This window comes from Ochotona princeps, chromosome 8, assembly GCF_030435755.1.
Source record: "Ochotona princeps isolate mOchPri1 chromosome 8, mOchPri1.hap1, whole genome shotgun sequence".
Taxonomy (NCBI): Eukaryota; Metazoa; Chordata; class Mammalia; order Lagomorpha; family Ochotonidae; genus Ochotona; species Ochotona princeps.
This window is the reverse complement of record NC_080839.1, coordinates 54,028,423-54,045,567: the sequence shown is the minus strand read 5'-3', so window position 1 is coordinate 54,045,567 and position 17,145 is coordinate 54,028,423. Positions and strand designations below refer to the sequence as shown.

Genomic DNA, 17,145 nt, shown 5'->3' with positions numbered 1-17,145 from the left:
AAGTGACCACAACGGCTGGAGCTGAACTGATCCGAAGCCAGGAGCCTCTTCCAGGTCTCCCATGTGGGTGCAGGATCCCAAGGCTTTGAGCTGTCCTCGACTGCTTTCCCAGACCGCAAGCAGGGAGCTGGATGGGGAACGGGGCTGCCGGGATTAGAACCGGCACCCATATGGGATCCCTGGGCATGCAAGGCGAGGACTTACGCTCTAGACTACTGCGCAGCTATAAATGAGTAAATCTTAAAAAAAAAATAAATAAATAGAGGAGGCATACTAGGTCATTGAATTCAGCATGGAAATGAGTGAGAAGGTTTGGAAGGCCCTGGGAAGGGGAGAACCCCGTAGGAAATGACTGCAGTAGTGGTCAGACTTGACCTTGGCCCAGGGGCAGGTTTGGCTGCATATGGTTGGTAGCTGTATTTGCCATCAGACTAATGAGCTGAGAGCAAAGCCTGTTTCTTGGCAACTAAGTGCTGTGATTGTTTAAACAATTTGCCTGTGAACAAAAACCCTAGTGCTGGGAAGGTAAATGGTCCCCCTGGCCAAGGAAACCTGCCTACTTGGGGAGTTGGCCTAGCCGTTTCCTCTGCCAAGCCCTTTCTTTGGAGGTTAATTCACCTGTCCCATATCCCCTGGAGCTGTCTACATCTGCGCTTCCAAGGTCTCAAGAGACTCCTCCCGGGAGAGGGCCCTGCTTGCTGCCTGTAATGTCAGCCAGGACAGTTTTTGAACACAGACGGTATCAAGAACACTTCTAGAACAAAGGACTGCTTCTGAATTTTCCTTGAGTATTTCTAGTCTCCTTGGAAGCAGTTCCCAGCTTTTGCCCTGAGTGCGAACCACCCCATTGTGTTGTGCCCAGATTTTGAGGTCCCCCAAAATCACCAGGGTCTGAAGTTTATCCAAGTGCACAAGAATGGTTTATTCAAGCTCAGCACATCTGAGCCTGGGTTCTTGGTTGAGAGCAGGCAGCTGGCTGACCAACTTGCCAGCTGGTTCACCAGGATCAACACCCCTTACCAAGAATGTGCCCCTCAACAGAACATTCATAGGGTTTTTATAGGGGGCAGCCCACGGTAGCTGGAAAGGGGAAATTCACAGTAGTCTGCAAGGTGAGTGGAAATACCACACATTCCCTACCTATCTCGGCTGGACAGCCCAGGCCTCCAGCAGCTAAGGGAAGCATCCACTTAATTACCTGTGAGATAACCAGACTTAGGTGGGCCTTGATTCATAAGAATTGGGACCCATTACACACACACACACAAAATAAAAGAATTGGGACCCATTAGTGCTAAAGGTGCATAGGCCGTTCAGCCTGCAAGCTCATACAGTTTCTTAGTAGCAATGAGCCATGAACAAATGGTTGGGATTTTGATACTGAGGTTCTTCAGTTGCACATCTCATCTTCCTCCAGCAGATGTGGTGGCTGAAATGGATTTTTCCACTGACCAATTTCATTTTAATGAAAAATTAAAAATATTTATAATTCATTGTTTTGGTTTGATTGAGATTGGTGAACATTTTAGGATGTGTTGAAGTGGATTGAAGAATACTTGAGTCAGGGCTGGGGATCACTAACAGGCTCAGTTTTGAGAGGAATCTGCATAAAGGGACTACAATCTATGTTGAATTCCCTCAACTTCCAAATACAGCTGATTTTGATAATCAGACTATTTTACATTTACGAATTTTCTGTTGTTAAATTTTTTTCCCCAAAAATCCATGCCTGCTTTTCACTCTGTATATTAATTTATATGTCTTCAGGAAGTGTTTATATACTTATAATCTATCCATATAAGGCTTTTCTTCTTTATGTAGTGTTCATAATTTTTTATTTACTTATTTGAAAAGCAGGAAAGAGGGAGAGATCTTCCATCCGTTGGTATGTTCCCTGAATGCCTGCAGTAGCTAGGGCTAGCCAGACATGTCAGAAAGCCAGAACGCCATCCGTCCCCCACCTGGGTGGCAGGCACTGAAGTACTTGATCCTTCCCGGATATACATCAGCAAGAAACTGAATTGAAAGCAGAGAGGACCCAGTCCCAAGTGCTCTGATGTGGTGTGCCAGCATCTGAAGTGGTGGTTTAATCCATTGCACCACAACTTCCCCACACCAGTTTCCATGTTTTTGAGGCAATATTCTATTGTGTTGAATCATAACCTGTTAAAATGACCTATTATCAATGATACTTAACATAGGTATATTAAAATAAAACCACTATATCACAGACTATGAATTCAGGGATATTTTGGTAAACTTAGTGTTGCATGGCCATCATTGCATACAGTTTTTTAGCATTCCATAATCCTCAAAGGTATCTGTTTTTCACTTAATCTCTGTCCAAGCCCTCAGTCCCAGGTAACCAGTAATTACTGTCTATATTACAGATTTGGCTTTTCTGTAAGTTTTACATAAATAACAACAAAATATGATCTTTGTATTGTATCTGACTTCCTTCTCAGCATAGGTTTTTTTAAAAGATTTTTTATTTATTTATTTTTTTAAGATTTATTTATTTTTATTACAGAGTCAGATTTACAGAGAGGAGGAGAGACAGAGGAAGATCTTCCGTCCAATGGTTCACTCCCCAAGTGAGCCACAACGGCCGGTGCTGTGCTGATCCGAAGCTGGGAACCAGGAACCTCTTCCAGGTCTCCCACACAGGTGCAGGGTCCCAGTACTCTAGGCCGTCCTCGACTGCTTTCCCAGGCCACAAGCAGGGAGCTGGATGGGAAGTGGAATTGCTGGGATTAGAACTAGCGCCCATATGGGATCCCGGTGCGTCCAAGGCAAGGACTTTAGCCACTAGGCCATGGTGCTGGGCCTGATTTGTTTATTTTTTATTGGAGAGTCAAATCTACAGAGAAAAGGAGAGAGAGAGAAAGATCTTCTGTCTGATGATTCACTCCCCAATGACCACAGTGGCTGGAGCTGAACCGATCCGAAGCCAGGAACTTATTCTGGGTCTCCCACATGGGTGCAGTGTCCCAATGCCTTGGGCCGTCCTTGACTGCTTTCCCAGGCCACAAGCAGGGAGCTGGATGCGAAGTGGGTCTGCTGGGATTAGAACCGGTGTCCATATGGGATCCTGGTACGTGCAAGTCAAGGACTTTAGCCACTAGGATACTATTTCAGGCCCATAGCACAGTCTTTTGAAGTTCATTCATGTTGTGGCATGCAACAGAAGCTCATTCCTTTAAAATTTCGTTCTGATTTTACTTGAAAGGCAAAGAGATGCACAACAAGTTTTTCATTTGCTTATTTGTTCCTCAAATTCCCACAATAGACAGGGCCACGCCAGGCTGAACAGGAGCCCAAAACTCAACTTGGAAGTCTTTTTTCTTCTTCTTTTTTAAGATTTATTTATTTGATTGGAAAGACAGATGTACAGAGAGGAGGAGAGACAGAGAGGAAGATCTTCCATCCAGTGAATCACTCCTCAAGCTGCTACAACGACTGGAGCTGAGCCCATCCGAAGCCAGGAGCCAGGAGCTTTTCTGGGTCTCCCACGTGGGTGCAGGGCCCCAAGGCTTTGGGCTGTCCTTGACTCTTTCCCAGGCCACAAGCAGGGAGCTGGATGGGAAGTGGAGCTGCCGGGATTAGTACCGGTGCCCGTATGGGATCCTGGTGCGTTCAAGGCGAGAACCTTAACCATTACTCTATCGCACCGGGCCCTCAATTTGGATTTCTAATGTGGGTGGCATTGTCTGTTGAGCCATGGTCTGTGGCTTTCCAGGATGCAGATCAGAAGTGGTGTAGGGCCCGACCTTGTGGCCTAGCAACTAAAGTCCTCGCCTTGAACATGTCGGAATCCCATAATGGCACCGGTTGTACAGTCAGCTATTCCTTCACTCATTGCATCATTTTCCATGGACAGGACCAAAAAGAGGACAGACCGAAACAATCGCTGTGGAAACAAATCCCATGAGCTGTTTCTGCGTTGCTGCCATCTGGGGCACGCTGAGCTCAGCTCTCAAATGCTGACTGACACAGATGCATCAAGATCTCCCTCACAACAGCTAACCTTGTGTTTAAACTGCCTAAATGCTTTAAGCAAACATTCCCCTTGCGTGTGGGTGAATTCGCCCTAATTCCCACATGACTGAGGAGAACAAGGCAGCTCTGGCATCGACTTGTTCAGGCATAATAACGGTGTGTGCACACCACCTGCCCTTTAGGAAGCCACTATCAGGGGAGCCATGAGTGTCACCTTGTGGCTGCCTTGGCGTGTGAAGCCCTGCTCCCCTCTTCCAGGCCCAGGAGCTGGGAACACACTCTGAGTCCCTACGCAGCCAGCCTGGGCTGCTACCAACAATGACGGCCTCGATGCTAATGCCTGACCTCTGGTGTGTTGTCATTGTACACAGCATTTCCACAGGATCGTACGAAAGCCTCTTCGGAGCATGTTCAAACATTGTCTAGAAAGGAGCAAACACTCACCATAGGCCCACAGAACTGCAGGCTGTACTCAAACATATACTTTTTAGGGCCCGGCGGCGTGGCCTAGCGGCTAAAGTCCTTGCCTTGAACGCCCCAGGATCCCATATGGGTGCCGGTTCTAGTCCCGGCAGCTCCACTTCCCATCCAGCTCCCTGCTTGTGGCCTGGGAAAGCAGTCGAGGACGGCCCAGAGTACTGGGACCCTGCACTCGCGTGGGAGACCCGGAAGAGGTTCCATGTTCCCAGCTTCGGATCGGCGCGCACAGGCCGTTGTGGCTCACTTGGGGAGTGAATCATCGGACGGAAGATCTTCCTCTCTGTCTCTCCTCCTCTTTGTATATCCGCCTTTCCAATAAAAATAAATAAATCTTAAACAACAACAACAACAACAAACTTTTAATAATAAAATAAAATATACTCTCTAGGTTAAACTGCTCAGATAAAAGTACAGTAGTTAAAGATGAGAGTTTGTGACCAGCCAGGCAGTTTGGAGTCATCAGACATGGAACTCCAGGAGGAAGCAGACGGACATGTAAAGCTTTGTCTACCTTTGAACAGCCTCTATCTGAGTGTTGAGCTATTCTCACTCACTGAAGACTTCGCAGTTAGACATAATGCCATCACAAGTGTTGTACCAAGTATTTTATTAGGTGTTAACTAGGTTTCAGTAAAGGTAAAACAAATATTTGAAGAAACAATATATGAAGTGCTCCACAAAATTACATTAAAGGCTGACCATTTTCTTGGGGCTCAGAAATCCACATTCATCTGAAATGATACACTGAAATCGGATTCTTAAAAAGATTTGCTTATTTGAAAGGTAGTTACAGAAAGAGGAGAGAGAGAGAGAGAGGAAGACAGAATCTTCCACCCACTGGGTCATTCCCCAAATGGCATGAGTTGGGCTGAGCCAAGGCCAGGAGCATGATCTGGGTCTCCCAACTGGGTGCAGGGACCAAAGCACTTGGACCCCTGTCTCCTACTTCCCCCGGGCACTTTCCAATAAAAATAAACAAGCCTTTAAAAGAAAGAAAGAAAATCCTGCAGGTTGCAGGTCATCTGGGCTGATAGCTCTTGCTCGAGCATGAGTGGCTACAGCATGGAAAGTAGAAAGCAGCTTTGTGAGAGTTAATGCAGTTTCCTTCATTTCTTCTAAGGGTTCCAACTCATGTCATGCTGTAATGTGAGCCTTGCTTCAGTAGCAAGGCAGAATTGCATTCTGGGGATGTTGTGCCTATGCGCATGTTTCATGTGAAGTGATGCCTTTTAAAAATACTGCTTAGGGGGCCCAGTGTGGTAGCCTAGCGGCTAAAGTCCTCGCCTTGCATGTGCTGGGATTCTAGATGGGTACCAGTTCATTTCCCAGTGGCCCTGCTTCCCATCCAGCTCCCTGCTTGTGACCTGGGAAAGTAGCTGAGGACCGCCCAAAGCCTTGGGACCCTGCACCCAGTGGAAGACACGGAAGAGGCTCCTGGTTCCTGGCTTTGGATTGGCTCAGCTCCAGCTGTTGTAGTCACTTGGGCAGTGAATCAATGGATGGAAGATCTTCCTCTCTGTTTCTCCTCTTTTTGTATCTATCTTTCCAATAAAAATAAATAAAAATCTTAAAACCAAAACAAGAAAAGTACTGCCTAGATACTAAGTTGCTCAGATGCATGGAGGCATACACACACTTGATCATTTTGAACCACTTGGGAGATTTCCCCAAAACTTAACTGAATACCTTGAAATGTTCACCCCTTCATGGTGGTGGTCTTGTCAAACGGTTTGAATTCTGCCTACAGTATTAACCCTGTAACTCTGTCCTTAGGTCCAAAGAAACAGTATTTGGCTCTTTCTGGCCACACTGATGAATGTGCAGGACAATGTGAAGGTATTTATAGAAATATTTTTCAAAATGCTAGTGCCTATCAGAGTCAGTGGCAACTGGAAATGAGCGATCTCAGGAGAGGTGGTTTGTCTGGTGGTTTCTACCACTGTAACTCCTACACTAGCACGGCAGCCTTGTCCGCCACGCCTGACTCTGCCCTGAGAAGCCCGGCACAGTTCTCCTTTGGATAATGGAAGCACAGTCCTCAGATCTGGTGGGCTTGGCAGATAAGGATTCCCAATCAGAGAACGAAGACACCTAGATTGTTCTGTTTATTCTTTTTTAATATTCATTTACTTATTAGTAGAGTCATATATAAAGAAGACAGAGAGCTAGTTATCTTCCATCTGTTGTTCACTTCCCAACTGGCAAAGGTCAGGGGTGGGCTGGGCTGAAGCCAGGAGCCAGGAGCTTCACCCAAGTCTTCCATGTGGTGCAGGGCTCAAGGCTTTGGACCATCCTATGTTGCTTTCCCAGGCCATTATCAGGAAGTTGGATCAAAAGTGGAGCAGCTGGGACTTGAGCCAGAACCCACATGGAATGCCAGGACTACAGGTGGCGGCTTTACTTACTATGCGACAAAATTGGCGCCTCCTCTGCTTTTAACAGAAGGTTATGGATAAGACCAGACTCCATTTTAATCCCAAAATGATTCATTAAAAATTGTTTTTCTAAAAAATAAAACAAACAAAAAACAAACACAACTATTTTTCTAAGCTGATCTTAATGAGTAAAAATACTCCCCAACCAAGTGTGCTTCAGTGGCCAGTAGCCAAAAATGAAATTTTAATTTTTCTTGCTCACATGATTTTTTTTTTTAATTTTCTGTTCGGATTTCTCAGTTGCACATTTGTCACATAAAAAACAAGTAAGTATTTCACTTCATGCCCAATAAAAAATAGGAGAAAAGATAATATGGATTAGAACAGGATTGTATTCAACATTCCTTTTTTGGGTTATCAGGTGAATTTCATTCACTCTGGAACAGTCACGAGGAAAGCAGAAAGCCAGGCTGGGTTTTAGACTCTCTGACCATGGACGTTCCAAACTGTGCCGGGAGAGCCCACGACCTTGTTAGCCGGTGCCTGGGAACGTGCTGGGGTGGCCGGTGCCTTGGTGGATGCTGCGCTGTGTGCCGGGCCCTGGCACGGGCCTGCAGCTGGAGGTGCTGCTGTGACTTGCAGGAGAGGGATGAGCCATGTCCCGAGACTGCTCTCTCACTGGGTGGTGACCAGCTTCACAATTGTGCTGATGATGCGCGAACCTCGGGGACACGAGCACAGGTCTATGCTTGGGTTTTTAATCTTATCCTGGAGGAGCTGGTCAAGTTCACCACGAAGTTCTTTTACTAATTCAGCCACCTACGACGAAAGGTACAACCTTAGCAGTGCCTGTAGCAGCAATCAGGATCGTCATGATTTAGATTTCTGTACTAATTGTAACTTCATTAGGAGAAAAAGATGAAACCCAGTTTCACAGCTTGTATAAAGAAACAAACCATGTTGGGAAGGATGCTCCTCCTTAGTGCTTTCAGAGCTGGCTCACCTTAGCACCTGCCCGTGGGGAGAAGCAGGAGGCGGGCAGCTGCGGCAGTGAAAACGAGGGCTAGCTGACAAAACCCACAATCTTCTCCTGGGGAGGGGCCGTGCAGTCAGATGGCATGCTGCTCGTGCTGCCAGCACTCTGGCACTGAGGTGTCTCCCCCACATCTGCTTCACCCCTCCTCCAACTCAGAGCAGCTCATGCTCCGAGCCTTGCCTGCCTCGGTGTCCATGCTGTCCCTCTAGCCACAGCAACTGGCTTAGGAGAGGGGCAAGGGTCTTTCATTGTCCTTGGGTGAGACTGCGCAGATGTCAAGCAAGTGTAAACATCTTGCTGCTACAAGGTAGGCCAGGCTTTTGTTATCACTGAGCTGTGTGTGAAATGAAATGAACCTCGCCTCGTCCTTAATCCGCGCTATACACTGTGGCAGCTGCAAGTCACATGTGGCTCACCAAATGACCACATGAAAGCTAGCCAGGGGCCCGGCAGTGTGGCCTAGCGGCTAAAGTCCTCGCCTTGAAGGTGCCGGGATCCCATATGGACGCTGGTTCTAATCCCGGCAGCTCCACTTCTCATCTAGCTTTCTGCTTGTGGCCTGGGAAAGCAGTCGAGGATGGCTCAAAGCCTTGGGACTCTGCACCCATGTGGGAGACCTGGAGGAGGTTCCTGGCTCCTGGCTTCAGATCAGTGCAGCATCGGCTGTTGTGGTCACTTGGGGAGTGAATCATTGGATGGAAGATCTTCCTCTCTGTAAATCTGACTTTGTAATAAAAATAAATAAATCTTAAAAACAAAAAAGAAAGACAGCCAGTCCAAGCTGAGCTGTGATGCAAATGTCAGATATGGTGCAGTACGCTACGCCTCTGCCTGCAGCACAGGCATCCCATGTGGGCACTGGCTGGTGTCAGGCTGGCTGTTCCACTTTGAATCCAGCTCCCTGCTTATGACTTGGGAAGACAGCACAGGGTGATTAAAATCCTCAGGCCCTTGCACCCATGTGGGAGCCCAGAGGAAGCTCTTGGCTCCTGGTTTTGAATTGGCTCAGCTCTGGCCAGGGCAGCCATTTGGGGAGTGAACCAGCAGATGGAAGACCTCTCTCTGTCTCTCCTGTCTATAACTTATTCAAATAAAAATAAAACAATTCTAAAAAAAAGTATAAAATCACAGTAGATTTTGCAGACTTAGTATAAAAAGTAAAGGTAAAATATCTCAATTTTTATATTGCTTATATGCCAAGGTTAAAACATTTGGATGTATTAAAACCAACTTCACAAATTACTTTTTAAAATGAAGTTACTAGAACAATTAAAATGACATGTGGCTCACTCCTCATTTCTATGAGACAGTGCTGCTCTACATGCATAAATAGGCCAATCAGTTTCCTTGAGGGTTTAAATTGGTGTTTCTACTTTTTGCAACACAACCATGATTTAGGGGGGTGGGAGTGGGGTCTCTTTCACAGGTGCTCAACACAAATGTTAACATGAATTTCTGTTTCTTACATATATACTTCCCATACTGTTTCTTACACGGGCTACACAGAGACCTGACAATAAAAAAATTCAGATAAATTAGGTTAAAATATAAGTGGCAGTGGTGAATCAGGCTGATCTTTTTTCATGCATTTTTGTTCATCTGCATTTTTTCTTTGGTGAGTGTATCTTATTTACAGAGCTGTAATGGAAGTCCAGCCCCTCTGCCTCCCAGCTTCTGGTCCTAACCCTTTCCCACCCGCAGCGTGCCAGCTGGCACTCTCTCTGGGCCTCTGCCCTGGCTGCCCTCTGCCTTCACTTTTCTCAGCGTCCTGCTGCAGACCTGTTGCTCCCTCTTCATGAGCCGTCGATCCCTGAAGGAATGCATGGTCACAGGCCCATGAGCGCTTACCTGATGGGAAGCAGCCACGAAGCGGATCCAGCCGTCATCCAAGGAGACCACGAACTCTCCCTTTTGCAGCCGCACGCTCACCTGGCCGCCTCCGAACAGGACCAGCGGGTACACAGACACCATGCTGCAGTCCCGGATGAACACCCGGCTGGTTTTGATCTTCTCATGGTACAGCAGGTAAGGGCTGTCGAAGTGTCTGACCTGTGACACGAAACCTCAGGTGAGGCCTGCTGTGACGGCCAACACCAGGGCAATCCCGCCAGTCCCATCAAAGGACTTTCCAAGGATGTAGGCATAGTTAGACACAAAGAGTAGGACTGACAGAGATATTCCATCCATGGCTCCATTTCCCAAATGGCTGCAGCTGCTGTGGCTGGGTGAAGTGGAATCCAGGAGCCTAGAACTCCCTCAGAGCCTTCCCTGCGGGCGCAGGGGCCCAGGGACGTGGCCCATCCAGCTGCTTTCCCAGGCACATGAGCAGGGAACTAGATTAGAAGTGCAGCAGCCGGGTCTCAAACTGGTGCCCATATGGGGTGCTGACAATACAGGCTGTGTAGCAGCGTCGGTCCTAAAAGCAATTCTTGATGCTCTCCCCTTGTAGGTTTTCCCATTCAGGAAGTGACACTCCGGTTCTCCCACAGTAGCTTGGGCCCCCTTGGCAGTCATCCTTCTGGGCTCTTTCCCCTGAGTCCCAGCAGCTCTATTGTCAGAATACATAGTGGGATGTCATATTCTCACCACGTCCACAGCTACACCCTTCATACAAACCGCTATCCACTGCCATCAGCACCGCACTGGCTGCCCCCCGTGCTCACCCCGCTCTTTCTCAATCTTCATGGCCTCCTGAGCACACAGCAGCCACAGTGATCTTTCAGAAACTTCAAACAAATCATGCCTCAAAACCCTACAATGGGACCCAGTGCAGCGGCCTAGTGGCTAAAGCCCTCGTCTTCAAACTCCGGGATCCCATATAGGTACCAGTTCTAATCCTGGCAGCTATGCTTCCCATCCAGTTCCCTGCTTGTGGCCTGGGAAAGCAGTCAAGGATGGCCCAAAGTCCTGACACCCTGCACCTGCGTGGCAGACCTGGAGGAAGTTCCTGGCTCCTGGCTTCGGATCGGCTCAGCACCAGTTGTTGCGGTCACTTGGGGAGTGAATCATTGAATGGAAGATCTTCCTCTCTGTATATCTGACTTTGCAATAAAAATAATTACATCTTTAAAAAAACAAAAAACCTACAGTGGTTTCCCAAGGGTACAATCAAAAATGCTTGACATGGCTGCTGAAGCCCTACAGGACTTGACCCCAGCCTGCCTATCCCAAGGCGTCTCCTCTCACCCATCGTCCCACTCCACAGACACTGGTTGTGGTCAGCCATCTCCTACAGCACCTCACGTATGTTCTCACCAAAGGGAACGTATTGGGGGCTGTGCACCCAGTCCTGCTGCTGGAATGTTCTCTCCTTAGGCTCCTCTCTCTTCACTTAGGATCTGCTCAACTCAAGATTTCTTCCCTGACTATATGACATAAAAGGGCCTTTCTCCAAAATAAATAAAAATTAAAAAATTTCTAGTTGGTAGTTTTTATGGCACCGTGAGTTAAGCCACTACTTAGTGCCTGCATCCCGCATCTGAGTACCAGTTCCAAGTCCTTGCTTCTCTGTTGATCCAGCTCCCTGCTAGGGCACCTGGGAAGGCTTGCGTTTCTGTTACCTATGCAGGAAACTCAGAGGGGGTTCCAGGATCCTGGTTTCAGATTGGCCCATGTATTTTAGAAGTAAAACTGTGGATGGAGACCTCTAGGTCTCTGAAACACTGCCTTTCAAGTAAGTAAAAAATGCCTTTAAAAAAAAAATAAAAGGGTTGGAGTGTGTACCATGGTATTTTAGGCTAAAACTCTGCCTGCAGTGCTGGCATCGCAGAAGGGCACCAGTTCAAGCCCTGGCTGTTGCACTTCTGATCCAGCTCCTTGTATGGCCTGGGAAAGCAGCAGGGGGCGGTTCAGGTTCTTGAGCCCCTGCACTTATGTGGGAAACCTAGAAGAGGTTCCTGGCTTCAGGTCAGCCCAGTTCCAGCCGTTGTAGCCATTTGGGTAGTGAACCAGCAGATGGAAGATCTCTGTCACTCTGCCTTTTTTTTTTTTTTAAAAGATTTATTTATTTTTATTTTTATTACAAAATCAGATATACAGAGAGGAGGATAGACAGAGAGGAAGATCTTCCGTCCGATGATTCACTCCCCAAGTGAGTGCAATGGCTGGTGCTGTGCCGATCCGAAGCTGGGAACCAGGAACCTCTTCCTCCAGGTCTCCCAGTGGGTGCAGTGTCCCAATGCCTTGGGCCGTCCTTGACTGCTTTCCCAGGCCACAAGCAGGGAGCTGGATGGGAAGTGGAGCAGCTGGGATTAGAACTGGCGCCCATATGGGATCTCGGTGCGTTCAAGGCGAGGACTTTAGCTGCTAGGCCACGCCGCCGCAGCCCGGACATTTTTAACTCCCTTCTTTTCTCCTTCATCTCCCCTGGCAGCTTCATTGAAATCTACTTTCAGGGACATCACACTAGACAGTGAGAAGTTAAAGAGGATCAGAATTCACTTCTACTGCAGGGAGCTCACAGTCCCAGGATGGAGACACCATAAGCTGATATGCTAAGCGCAACAATGGACACAGGGACACCACGTGATCAGCATGGGTCAGTGTGCAAGTGAAGAGTGACAGGGCCAGTGGCCACAGAGGAAGTGACTTTGCATGCAGCTTATCATGGAATGAGAATATCGTCCAGGCACACAGGACAGTGTATGCCAAGCCATGGCACGGGGGCCTCTGGACAGTCTGGTGTTGCTGGAGCATACAGAAGTGCAAAGGGATGGTTGTACAGGATGTGGCAAAGGAAGGGGTCAAATGTGAAGGGTCGTGTAGGAGTTTGTGGAATCCTCTTTAAATGAAGCCTTAAGCAAGGGACCGACAGGGTCAAATGTATGTTTCGTAAAGTAATTCTGGTAGTAGCGGTGGTGAAGTAGAAAAGAAAGCACCAGCAGTAAATCACAGTCGTTCAGGCCAATGAGCAGTGCTTGGGATCTGAACTGAGGAAGCGCCAGCGGAAGAGCAGGCGAACCTGACAGATGTCAGAAAGGTGGCACGGCTGGGTCTTGGTGACTGCCTTTGCTGCAGTGAGGACACTGCTGCAGTAGCCTCGGTTATTTTAGGGTTCAGATTTGCATGAGACTGTTCTCCAAACAGACAACACAGAAGAATAGGGAAGTGGGAGCTAATGTCACGTGGAGCCAGGTAGGACAATGAAGCTGGGATGCCCACTGGATCTACAGCTGGGAGATTACTGGTGCCTCCTGATGAATGCAGACAGAGGAGGCAGGGTCCAGGGGCAAACAGCTCACAGCGGCAGGAAGGATGAGAACGTAGCAGACAGGGTTGGCAAGGATGGGTCATTCATTCCTTTTCCAGGCACAGATTCCGTGACGTGATTAGCTCATGACTTCTTAAGTCATCGTTGTACAGAAAGTTTTACATCTGACAGGAAGGATAAGCATCTGCATCCACTAGAATTTTCTTAAAATAGAATTTTTCCAGAAATAATTCATTTGCTAGTCCATTTATGTTTATTCAACCTTCCTTCAGTCCGCAGTACCCCTGGGCAGAGCAGGTGGAGAGAACAAGGTGGGCCTGGGCCTGAGGGGCTGCTGCTCAGCCCAGGACTGTCCCACATGTCTCGGGAAGCAGAGAGCACCATTCTGACCTGGTAGATGACAGACGAAGGGTGGATATGCACGTAGCCATCATTCTTGGTGACAAACTTCAATTCAGTGGATATGGGCTGCATTCGGACGGTTCCGGTGCGGGTCTTCTGAAACTTCCCTTCTGGGGCTTTCACCTACACAAATATCGGTAACAATAGGTATGTAATCCATAGATTTCTCACTGCAGGAAATGCCCCTCGATACAAAGCCAGTCTTGTTTGAATAGCATTATTGCCTCTTGCATCTCTCACGCTGTTCCCTTTAGAAGGCAAAACAAGCACTTAGGGGACGTCGAGCAGTGGGAGGTGCAGTAGGTCTGGGCGACTGCCGCTTGCACTGTGACTGCACGGGGCAGAAGCCACACTGGCCAGGGACCTGGGCAGTAATCCAAATCCCAGGGCATTCCCATTAGAATTTCTTCCAAAACAGACTTTTAAAGACTTATGCATAAATAACTTAATTGAAAAAAATGTATATACATGTTAAATGCAAAATTTTTGCAAAAATATGATTACTGCAGAAAATACATATTAGTTAAAAAAGAATTAAAATCTGTAATCACACGGTTAAAAATGTGTTGATATTTGATCAGTTTTATGCTAAGACGTGCTTATGTACAGAAATAAAATCATAAATATATAATTTTATTTAAAATATCCATGTCTTGAAGTTCAAATAGAATCTTAAAAATAATTTAAGACTTACTTTTAAACCGAATTATTATGTTTTTGAATCAAATTTCGAAGTGAATTCAAGCAACAAGACTTCCTCCCAAGCTTGCATTATGCTGGTTCATATTTAATTCTTTCTTTGACGACTGACACTGAGCCAGCTCCCCAGGTCCTGGGGCTAAGGGCACACCGCCACCTCCTCACACCCACGGAGGGACCAGCGGTGGCCTTCTCCCACTCCCACTGATGGTTCTTGCTTCTACATCTAAGTATCCTTATGCTTTCTCTCCTCACTTTCCTTTTCAAAGTATCTTTTTATTTTGAAATACAGGAAATTGAAAAATAATATAGGGTTGCTTATATCCAACCAGCTTCCTTGAAAGTTAACAGTTTACATAACTATAATGTAACATTAAAAACCAACAAATTGATACCTAGTATTTTAAAGTAAATTTCAAAAGACTGAAAAACGTTCAAGTGCTAAGCAGAAAATGAGCCAGGAAATGATGTGCAGATTTCAACTGAACATTTAACAACAAAAGCCTTGAGGAGTGACTCAGCATTCTGCCAAATCCAAGTTCTTTCTAAGTTTGAAATGGTTCCCTGTTAGCACAGGATAATAAGTCCAGTAAGTTCAAAAGCCCTTAGGTAGGGTTTTCTAGAAGGCTAGCCAAAGGTGATCCATAGCCAAACATGGCTATATTCTTCTCCAATTGTAGTCCAGATTAGTGGCTTGATGGAAACCAGAGCTGTGGTTAGACTAACAGAGACGGTTCATTACATCCTGGTTGGCTGACAGGAGCCATGAGGTTTGTCTTAATTCCCAGAATGTCGCAAGGATTATAAAAGCAGATCATCTGATATAAAAAGTATGTTTGGGGCCTGGTGCAATAGCATAGTGGTTAAAGTCCTCGCCTTGCATGTGCTGGGATCCCATATGAGCACTGGTTCTAACCCTGGTGGCCCTGTTTCCCATCCAGCTCCCTTCTTGTGGCCTGGGAAAGCAGTTGAGGACGGCCCAAAGCTTTGGGATCCTGCACCCGCATGTGGGAGACTTGGAGGATGTTCCTAGTTCCTGGCTTTGGATCAGCGCAGCACCGGGCATTGTGGTCACTTGGGGAGTCAATCATCAGACGGAAGATCTGACTCCCTGTCTCTCCTTCTCTCTGTATATCTGACTTTGCAATAAAAATAAATAAATTAAAAAAACCAACAATAAGCCTGTTTGTTAAATTTAGGTAGCCACACAGATTTGAGGACCTGAAGGGCTGGAAATGTATACTAAATTGAAAAGGCTGTACGTCTGTGTGCAAGGTGACTAATGCACTCAGAGATTGGAGGGCTCAGGGGAGGCGCTGAATTACCTGTACTACGTTCGGATACAGAGCAGCACACAGCACTGCGGATATCAGCTTGTGGTTCTCCGCGTTTGAGTTTGCCTGTGAGAGAACCACAGCAGTAATGGTCTAAGTAATTTCACCAAATAATGTGGCTACTTCTGTCTTGAAATGACTATTACACTTCATTTGATCTCTGTATTAAGACAGAAAAGAACATCCAATTTCTCTTTGCTGGAAACATTATTCCTTGCAAAGCAAAACACAGTCCACTGGACTGCGGTCACAGAGGCCCTTGGTGTGCAGCCCACCGCCTTCTCCCGGCTCCCTGCAGAGCAGTGACAAAGCCAGTGTTCCGAAGCTCAGGGGACCCACTGCAGGTGCTAACTGCACTTAGGCTAGCAGGCCTCAAGTTCAACCTGAAGAAGTGTCCTTCCTAGTGCATAAAATCCTTGGGTGGGAAAAGGCTGGCCTGATTGCAGAAAACATTGCCAGCCAGAAAATCTATTATTCCTCTTAAGAACTGGTCAAGAACCAGTGAAAAATGTGAAAATCAAAATCAATAGCAACAGCATGATGAGAAGACAGGACTGCCCCTGGGCCCCTGCTCCTGCGGTAGCAGACGACAGGAATGCCCACGCATGTTGCTGTGCTCCCATCCCGTCCCATCCCGTCCCGTCCCGTCCCATCCCGTCCCATCCCATCCCGTCCCGTCCCGACCCGTCCCATCCCATCCCATCCCGTCCCGTCCCGTCCCGTCCCGTCCCGTCCCATCCCATCCCATCCCATCCCATCCCATCCCATCCCATCCACGTGTGAGTCAGGAAGAAATAAGACTCCCAGCGCGGCGTTTACCTCTTCCCCGGTGGCGTCTAGGACACCATCTCCTCCCTGAGCCCTTCTCTCAATTTCTCGTGCGTGGAGTCCCTCCTTTACAAACCCTATATCCGATAACAGTTCAGTGAACTGTCGTTTGAGGCTGGCCATTTCCTAAAATAAATGCAAAAAGAGCCAGGTGACCAACTCTGGGGAGGTAAGTGTGGAATGGCACAGCAGCAAGTGGCTGTGTAAACCTACCGCTGTAGTGCAGACTGATGTGGATCCTATGGAGTCAGCAGTTAGCAATGAAGATCATCCTTAAAGATCTATTGTTGCTACTAAAGACAGAATGACAGAAGCAGGGAGAGAATGCGTGGTAATTTGGTCCTGTCATTTTAGCAACAGGGTTGACCGAAAGTGATCTGTACCAAGACACATGATCATCAAGCTCTCTTCAATTGAACATAAGGAAAAGATCCTTAAATGTGCACGGGAAAAAAAAAAATCGATTGACATATGGAGGAATGGCAATAAAAATCACAGGAGACCTCTCACAGGAAACTCTATAGGCCAGAAAAGAATGGAGTGACATATTCCAGATTCTAAAAGCAAAAAACTGTCAGCCCAGAATAATGTATCCAGCTAAGCTTTCTTTTGTCTTTGAAAATGAAATAAAATTCTCCTACAGTAAAGAAGAGTTAAAAGAATATGTCTCTTCCAAACCTGCTTTTTTTATACCATTTTTATGATACTTAAAGATGTTCTCTTGTCAGAGAAGAGGAAAGGCAAATGTGAAGAACATCCCAGTAAAATGACAACAGAAGACTA

General features: G+C 46.9%; 1 protein-coding gene across 2 annotated transcripts in view; it reads right to left on the bottom strand.

Annotated features, from left to right (window-relative positions):
- Nucleotides 1–7,446: 7,446 nt before the first annotated feature.
- DHX57 (DExH-box helicase 57) overlaps nt 7,447–17,145 on the bottom strand; it is a 40,566-nt gene continuing 30,867 nt past the window's right edge. Inside the window, exons 19-23 of one of the 2 annotated variants that reach the window (XM_004582750.2) lie at nt 16,354–16,488; nt 15,526–15,600; nt 13,490–13,624; nt 9,739–9,939; nt 7,447–7,673 (exon numbers count right to left, since the gene is read on the bottom strand). In XM_004582750.2, the coding sequence (XP_004582807.2) occupies nt 7,530–7,673; nt 9,739–9,939; nt 13,490–13,624; nt 15,526–15,600; nt 16,354–16,488 (690 nt within the window). In that variant the 3' untranslated portion in view covers nt 7,447–7,529. Of the gene's footprint in view, nt 7,674–9,533; nt 9,682–9,720; nt 9,940–13,489; nt 13,625–15,525; nt 15,601–16,353; nt 16,489–17,145 lie in introns of those variants that run through there. The other variant, XM_058668044.1, reaches the window with a different exon arrangement.